General features: G+C 48.9%; 1 protein-coding gene across 1 annotated transcript in view; it reads left to right on the top strand.

The window, feature by feature from the left end:
- The first annotated feature begins 7 nt into the window (after window positions 1-7).
- Window positions 8-9,712, top strand: part of RAB24 (RAB24, member RAS oncogene family) — an 82,752-nt gene continuing 73,047 nt past the window's right edge. The window contains exons 1-2 of the mRNA XM_063927959.1: window positions 8-209; window positions 2,057-2,232. Coding sequence (XP_063784029.1) covers window positions 2,116-2,232 — 117 coding nt within the window. The 5' untranslated portion in view covers window positions 8-209; window positions 2,057-2,115. The remainder of the gene's footprint in view (window positions 210-2,056; window positions 2,233-9,712) is intronic.

Genomic DNA, 9,712 nt, shown 5'->3' with positions numbered 1-9,712 from the left:
GGCCAGCGGTGAGCAGTGACAGCTCAGGAAGGTAACGTAGACACACCACCGTGACGCAGCGGCAGCAACACTGGCTCTGAGCGGGGACAACATGAGAGCGCTGCAGCAGCAGACACGACAGTAAAGACGGAGGGACGAGAGCGGCGCCCTGTGATAGTCATTGTATGAGGAGCATCTGTGCGAGTGTGACAGGCCGGCCTATAGTATAGGTGATTGTGCTGTACTGGAGACATTCACCACTCATACAGCATGCCTCACAGTACAGGGGGATGCAGCACACACACAGCATGCCTCACATTACAGGGGGGATATGCAGCACACCCACAGCATGCCTCTCAGTACAGGGGGATGCAACACACACACAGCATGCCTCACAGTACAGGGGGATGCAGCACTCACACAGCATGCCTCACAGTACAGGGGGATGCAGCACACACACACACACACACACACACACACACACACACACACACACACACACACACACACACCATGCCTCACTTTACATGGGGGATATGCAGCACACACACAGCATGCCTCACAGTACAGGGGGATGCAGCACACCCACAGCATGCCTCACAGTACAGGGGGATGCAGCATACCCACAGCATGCCTCACATTACAGGGGGATGCAGCACACACACAGCATGCCTCACATTACAGAGGGATGCAGCACACACACACAGCATGCGTCACATTACAGAGGGATGCAACACACACACACACACACACACACACACACACACACACACACACACACACACACACACAGCCTCACATTACAGGGGGATATGCAGCACACCCACAGCATGCCTCTCAGTACAGGGGGATGCAAAACACACACACACACACACACACACACACACACCTCACATTACAGGGGGGATATGCAGCACACACACACAGCATGCCTCTCAGTAGAGGGGGATGCAGCACACACACACACACACACACACACACACACACACACACACACACAGAGCATGCCTCACATTACAGGGGGGATATGCAGCACACACACAGCAGGCCTCACAGTACAGGGGTATGCAGCACACACACAGCATGCCTCACATTACAGGGGGATGCAGCACACACACAGCATGCCTCACATTACAGGGGGGATATGCAGCACACCCACAGCATGCCTCTCAGTACAGGGGGATGCAACACACACACAGCATGCCTCACAGTACAGGGGGATGCAGCACTCACACAGCATGCCTCACAGTACAGGGGGATGCAGCACACACACACACACACACACACACACACACACACACACACACACACACACACCATGCCTCACTTTACATGGGGGATATGCAGCACACACACAGCATGCCTCACAGTACAGGGGGATGCAGCACACCCACAGCATGCCTCACAGTACAGGGGGATGCAGCACACACACACAGCATGCCTCACTTTACAGGGGGGATATGCAGCACACCCACAGCATGCCTCACAGTACAGGGGGATGCAGCACACCCACAGCATGCCTCACAGTACAGGGGGATGCAGCATACCCACAGCATGCCTCACATTACAGGGGGATGCAGCACACACACATCATGCCTCACATTACAGAGGGATGCAGCACACACACACACACACACACACACACACACACACACACACACACACACACACACACACCATGCCTTACATTACAGAGGGATGCAGCACACACACAGCATGCCTCACATTACAGAGGGATGCAGCACACACACAGCATGCCTCACATTACAGAGGGATGCAGCACACACACACACACACACACACACACACACACACACACACACACACAATGCCTCACATTACAGAGGGATGCAGCACACACAGCATGCCTCACATTACAGAGGGATGCATCACACACACAGCATGCCTCACGGTACAGGGGGATGCAGCACACCCACAGCATTCCTTACGTTACAGGGCGGTGCAGCACATCCACAGCATGCCTCACATTACAGGGGGATGCAGCACACCCACAGCATGCATCACAGTACACAGTAGTGGTACAAGGGCTGACAGCTGCCTGTGTTTTATCTGGCAGATGACGTTTACGTTGCTGGCTCATTATCTCGGGGGTTGCTCTGCTGGAGTCTGGACACCATGAGCGGGCAGCGGGTGGATGCCAAGGTAGTAATGCTGGGGAAGGAGTCAGTGGGGAAGACCAGCCTGGTGGAGAGATATGTGCATCACCGCTTCTTACAGGGACCCTACCAGAATGTGAGTTTTTATTTCTTCCACAATGTGCCTCCACCTCCAGCCAATATTTTGTCTATGCTCTAGTCACTTCCTCACTGTTTCTGCATTTCATCCCCCCTCCCTGGGTATACATTTTCTGTCACTTCCTCAATGCACTTCATCCCTCCATCTAGGGCAGCGTTTCCAATCCTCGGTCCTTAAGGCACACTAACAGTCCAGGTTATAGTAATATCCATGTTTGAGCACAGATGATTTAAAAAAAAAAAAGTATTCACCTGTGCTCTAGTATAGCTGTCCTTAAAACCTGGACTGTTAGTGTGCCTTGAGGACCATGGTTGGGAACCCCTGATCTAGGGTATATTTCTCCTGTCACTTCTTCACTTCACGCTATTATCCCTCGCTGTCTCCATCTTCCCTCTATCAAGAGTACAGCATTCATCACCTGTCACTTCCTCACTCTATCAGGGGTACTTCTCACCTTTCACATCCTCACTGCACACCATCCTTCTATCCAAGTTATAAATCTCCTGTCATTTCCACACTGCACTCAGTCATCCCTCTATCCATAGCATACGTCCCCTGTAACTTCCTCACTATACCCCATCATCCTTTTATATCTCCTATCACTTCCTCAATATACATCGTCTTCCCTCTATCCAGGGTATACATCTCCTGTCACTTCCTCACTATACTACATCATGCCTCTATCCAGGGTATACATCTCCTGTCACTTCCTCACTATGCACCATCATCCCTCTATCCAGTGTAAACATCTCCTGTCAGATCCTCATTACACCCCATCATCCCTCTATCCAGGGTAAACATCTCCGGTCAGTTCCTCACTACACCCCATCATACCTCTATCCAGGGTATACATCTCCTGTCAGTTCCTCACTATGCCCCATCATCCCTCTATCCAGGGTAAACATCTCCTGCTGGTTCCTCACTACGCCCCATCATCCCTCTATCCAGGGTAAACATCTCCTGTAAGCTCCTCACTATGCGCCATCATCCCTCTATCCAGGGTAATCATCTCCTGTCAGATCCTCACTACACCCCATCATACCTCTATCCAGGGTATACATCTCCTGTCAGTTCCTCACTATGCGCCATCATTCCTCTATCCAGAGTAATCATCTCCTGTCAGTTCCTCACTATGCGCCATCATACCTCTATCCAGGGTATACATCTCCTGTCAGTTCCTCACTACACCCCATCATACCTCTATCCAGGGTATACATCTCCTGCCAGTTCCTCACTACGCCCCATCATCCCTCTATCCAGGGTATACATCTCCTGTCAGTTCCTCACTATGCGCCATCATCCCTCTATCCGGGTTAATCATCTCCTGTCAAAACCTCACTACACCCCATCATCCCTCTATCCAGGGTAATCATCTCCTGTCAGTTCCTCACTATGTCCTATCATCCCTCTATCCAGGGTAATCATCTCCTGTCAGTTCCTCACTACGCCCTATCATCCCTCTATCCAGGGTAAACATCTCCTGCCAGTTCCTCACTATGCCTCATCATCCCTCTATCCAGGGTATACATCTCCTGTCAGATCCTCACTATGCGCCATCATACCTCTATCCAGGGTAATCATCTCCTGTCAGTTCCTCACTACATCCCATCATACCTCTATCCAGGGTATACATCTCCTGTCCGTTCCTCACTACATCCCATCATACCTCGATCCAGGGTATACATCTCCTCTCAGTTCCTCACTACGCTCCATCATCCCTCTATCCAGGGTAATCATCTCCTGTCAGTTCCTCACTATGCGCCATCATCCCTCTATCCAGGGGTAATTATCTCCTGTCAGTTCCTCACTACACCCCATCATACCTCTATCCAGGGTAATCATCTCCTGTCAGTTCCTCACTATGCGCCATCATCCCTCTATCCAGGGTAATCATCTCCTGTCAGTTCCTCACTACACCCCATCATACCTCTATCCAGGGTAATCATCTCCTGTCAGTTCCTCACTACACCCCATCATACCTCTATCCAGGGTATACATCTCCTGTCAGTTCCTCACTATGCGCCATCATCCCTCTATCCAGGGTAATCATCTCCTGTCAGATCCTCACTACGCCCCATCATACCTCTATCCAGAGTATACATCTCCTGTCAGTTCCTCACTATGCCCCATCATCCCTCTATCCAGGGTAATCATCTCCTGTCAGTTCCTCACTACGCCCTATCATCCCTCTATCCAGGGTAAACAACTCCTGTCAGTTCCTCACTATGCGCCATCATTCCTCTATCCAGGGTATACATCTCCTGTCAGTTCCTCACTACACCCCATAATCCCTCTATCCAGGGTATACATCTCCTGTCAGTTCCTCACTACACCCCATCATCCCTCTATCCAGGGTAATCATCTCCTGTCAGTTCCTCACTACGCCCTATCATCCCTCTATCCAGGGTAAACATCTCCTGTCAGTTCCTCACTATGCGCCATCATCCCTCTATCCAGGGTAATCATCTCCTGTCAGATCCTCACTACACCCCATCATCCCTCTATCCAGGGTAATCATCTCCTGTCAGTTCCTCACTATGTCCTATCATCCCTCTATCCAGGGTAATCATCTCCTGTCAGTTCCTCACTACGCCCTATCATCCCTCTATCCAGGGAAAACATCTCCTGCCAGTTCCTCACTATGCCCCATCATCCCTCTATCCAGGGTATACATCTCCTGTCAGATCCTCACTATGCGCCATAATCCCTCTATCCAGGGTAATCATCTCCTGTCAGTTCCTCACTACACCCCATCATACCTCTATCCAGGGTATACATCTCCTGTCAGTTCCTCACTACGCTCCATCATCCCTCTATCCAGGGTAATCATCTCCTGTCAGTTCCTCACTATGCGCCATCATACCTCTATCCAGGGTAATCATCTCCTGTCAGTTCCTCACTACGCCCTATCATCCTTCTATCCAGGGTAAACATCTCCTGTCAGTTCCTCACTATGCGCCATCATACCTCTATCCAGGGTATACATCTCCTGTCAGTTCCTCACTACACCCCATCATACCTCTATGCTTGGTAAACATCTCCTGTCAGTTCCTCACTATGCCCCATCATCCCTCTATCCAGGGTAATCATCTCCTGTCAGTTCCTCACTATGCGCCATCATCCCTCTATCCAGGGTAATCATCTCCTGTCAGTTCCTCACTACACCCCATCATACCTCTATCCAGGGTAATCATCTCCTGTCAGTTCCTCACTATGCGCCATCATCCCTCTATCCAGGGTAATCATCTCCTGTCAGTTCCTCACTACACCCCATCATCCCTCTATCCAGGGTAATCATCTCCTGTCAGTTCCTCACTACACCCCATCATACCTCTATCCAGGGTATACATCTCCTGTCAGTTCCTCACTATGCGCCATCAGCCCTCTATCCAGGGTAATCATCTCCTGTCAGATCCTCACTACGCCCCATCATACCTCTATCCAGGGTATACATCTCCTGTCAGTTCCTCACTATGCCCCATCATCCCTCTATCCAGGGTAATCATCTCCTGTCAGTTCCTCACTACGCCCTATCATCCCTCTATCCAGGGTAAACATCTCCTGTCAGTTCCTCACTATGCGCCATCATTCCTCTATCCAGGGTATACATCTCCTGTCATTTCCTCACTACACCCCATCATCCCTCTATCCAGGGTAAACATCTCCTGTCAGTTCCTCACTACGCCCTATCATCCCTCTATCCAGGGTAAACATCTCCTGTCAGTTCCTCACTATGCGCCATCATTCCTCTATCCAGGGTATACATCTCCTGTCATTTCCTCACTACACCCCATCATCCCTCTATCCAGGGTATACATCTCCTGTCAGTTCCTCACTACACCCCATCATCCCTCTATCCAGGGTATACATCTCCTGTCAGTTCCTCACTACACCCCATCATCCCTCTATCCAGGGTAATCATCTCCTGTCAGTTCCTCACTATGCCCCATCATCCCTCTATCCAGGGTAATCATCTCCTGTCAGTTCCTCACTATGCCCTATCATCCCTCTATCCAGGGTATACATCTCCTGTCAGTTCCTCACTACGCCCTATCATCCCTCTATCCAGGGTAAACATCTCCTGTCAGTTCCTCACTATGCGCCATCATCCCTCTATCCAGGGTAAACATCTCCTGTCACTTCCTCACTGTACTCTGTCTACGTGGACTCATTTATGCATGCAATTGTGCAGAAACTTCAAATAGACACCACCAAATTGTAATTGTGTTACAGGTATTACTAAATTGTAGTGGGACTCTCATTGGGATCCCGACAATCTGCTCTTGCACTGGATTTCCCTCAGGAGCAGTCTCTGTGATCTCGCAAACACAGGAACAGTAGAAGCAGAACTTTGGGCCTAATTAAAATCTGATCGTAGATGTGCCAACGGCTTTCTAATGCCATTGGCACACCCCCTCCTGCCCCGCGACCGCCTCTTCCTGTCAGGCAGAGGCGATCGCAGCCCTGAGTTGCTGATAGCATCTCACTGGGCTCCCGGGGTGCACATGCGCAGTGCGGCTGCTGCGTGTGCGCACTCCACAAAGTGATTTAGACTGAGATCGCTGCAGCAATGCAGTCTGAATTACCCCCTTTGTCCCTTAAAAACCTGACAGATCTACTTTTCTCTACCTTTTCACTATATAAATGATAATAACTACTGTACCAGTGTGTTTAAATTGTCCTTGCGATAAAATGTTCAGAGTCAACCAATTTATAGCCATCTGTCTGACTGGGTTTACTCGCATTAACATATGTTCCTAAATTTGTGTGGCTTTACCATTCGGGAATTGCCGAGTTTAAGGTAATACCTATATTCGTGCAATATATCTCTAGCCATACCACACTGGATAAGTCCAATCTTGTTGTATCTTGAAAGCTAAGCAGTGTTGGGCCTGGTTAGTACTTGGATGGTAGACCTCCAGTGCATACCAGGTGATGTAGACTTCTGATAAAGAAAGACGTTTTCCAATTCAGAGAGTCTGTCTCAGGACTGGTAAACCGTGGGGGAAGGGGAGGTAAGCTTTAGGCTGCGGGGGCTGGGTTAGTATTAGGCTGCTAGGGATAGGGGGTTAGGCTGTGGGGAGAGAGGGTTAGGCACCCCAGGGAAAGGTTAGGCTGCGGGGAGAGAGGGTTAGGCTGCGGGGAGAGGGGGTTGGGTTAGGCTGCTGGGGGGGCGGGGTTAGGGCCACTTTACACGCCACAAAATGTTTTGCTAGGGTGCAAAATAGCGCACTCAGGGCTTAATTCAGAGCAGTGCCTCTCGCAGTTGCAATTATTGGCAAAGTACCTGTAATTGACTGGGAGCATTTTGGGGAGATAACAGGGAGTGGTTGCAAAAACGCAGGCGAGCTGCGACCATTTTCAGGAAGTGTCTCAGCCTACAACTGTGACCCCATATGCAGAACCATGGCCCCAGTGTCCCTGATCCCACAGCCATTCTGCTTGACTGTAGGGTACACTGAGAGTGTATTATGGAAGGATCTGAGACCACCGCTGCTTATGTGTACGCTGTTGGCTACAGCATTAGCATATTGTCGCGCATCCGCTATGTATGGGATCATAGATGTGAATGCATTACTGTACATCTCTGAGTCAGGCCCTCAGTTTGGGCTTAATGCGCATTGTAAATGAGACCTTATAGCATACCTCCCAACTTCTTTGTCCCTTGAAGAGGGACATCTTCGTGCCCGAAAATTTGCGTCTGAAATTAGGGGACGTGGCCTCGTGATCGCTAACCATGCCCCTGTTTTTGTCAATATGGGGGCATGAACAGTGATCAATGAGCTTCTGGCCATGCCCCCTGCCCCTTTCTGTCGGGGAATAGATGCCGTATGCATGCGCACAACATCCATTCACCGCTGCTCTGCTCGGAGCAATGAGTGACAGGGGGGGATTTCCCAACATCCCCCCCCCCCCACGGGACACTGCGACCCATGGGTGGGACAGCGGGACAGACTGTGAAAATCGGGACTGTCCCGCCAAAATCGGGAGAGTTGGGAGGTATGCTATAGGGCATAACAACCACATTAGTGCTTCTGTGCAGAATATTCACAGTAGCACCAGTGTTCGCAAATACGCGCTATAGCGCGTATTTTACCCGGATCTGAAGGCAGGGACTCACTTTTAAAAAATGTGAGGGTCCCCGGGGACGCGCTCCGCTGCAGCCAACTCCTTGTAAACTGACAGCGACGGCGCTTCTTGAGCACTAACTGCAAACAGACAGTCTGTATATTTTAGTTCACAACTTTCCGATTAACCCGTAAACCTGATGCATTTCCTAACCTACAGAATAACTATATATATATATATATATATATATATATATATATATATATATATATCTTTTTTTTTAGATATTTTTTGTTTATACTTTGATTCAGATTCATTGTTGTGCATTTGAATAAAAAGCTATACTTTTGTCATGAATCTATAAAAAGTTTCCTTACCAAATGAAATACAAAACCATAGATGTGATGAGTGTACCATATATATCCAGGTTTGAACGCATATATGCCTGGCAAAATGGCAATAGTATGAATGGAAATCAAAGGCATTGGATTGTTGTAACATTTTTGCTGGTGGATACGTATCATTGAGACGTTTGTATGGGGTAGTGGGTTATTTATCATTTGGGATGGGGTCTTATCTAGAATGATGAGGTACAGTATGAATTTGGACTCCCTTTTGGTACCTAATAAAGTGGCAGTCATCTGGTAGACATAGAGATCACAGGAGAACTAAACAGGTTTCTGCCCAAGCCTCTTATAATATAATAGTGTGGATTATGCTTTTGTAGGGTTGCGGTTATCAAAAGTTTAAAAAAGGGGCAGACTAGATGGGCCAAGGGATTCCTATCTGCCGTCAAATGTGTTTCTATATATGATTTTGCCAATTAGGAAGTCCCGCTAGCAGTAGGTAACCTTACTTTTACTCAAAACTAATAATACTTACCTTTGTAGCTACCTACTGCATTCTTCAGGTTCCACAGCTCTTCTGTATGAGATGTGCATCAGCGACATGTGTTTGTGATACCCCTCATAACTTTGATCTCATACGCCAATAAAGAATCCTTCACAGAGATCCAAATCTCTGTAGTAAGTGATGATTGAGAAGACTGGAACTGATGCATGGTTTGTTGACACAAAGGGGGAAATTCAAATGATTTTGCGGCTGGCAGCCACTAGATGGCGTCCAACGGAGATGTTCAAATGCAGCTCCGTTCAGGCACGATCGGCTGCTGGTGTCTACATTTCAGCTCGCACCCGCCGGGGGTGGCGAGCTGAAATGTGTGAAAAGTGATCCGTTTGGGCGCCTAAACCAGCTGGTTTACGTGGCTAAACCAGACACTAATGGGCGCGATAGGGGACATCAATTGTATTTCGCCACCTGCGATCTCACAACATTTTAGACGGGAAATTGAGGGTGATAACATTTGAATTCTCCCCCAAATAGTGCATCTGCTGTTGGATACCCGGGA

The sequence above is a fragment of the Pseudophryne corroboree genome, chromosome 6 (genome assembly GCF_028390025.1).
Source record: "Pseudophryne corroboree isolate aPseCor3 chromosome 6, aPseCor3.hap2, whole genome shotgun sequence".
In the NCBI taxonomy this organism is placed as follows: domain Eukaryota; kingdom Metazoa; phylum Chordata; class Amphibia; order Anura; family Myobatrachidae; genus Pseudophryne; species Pseudophryne corroboree.
This window is presented reverse-complemented; position numbering and strand designations above follow the sequence as displayed.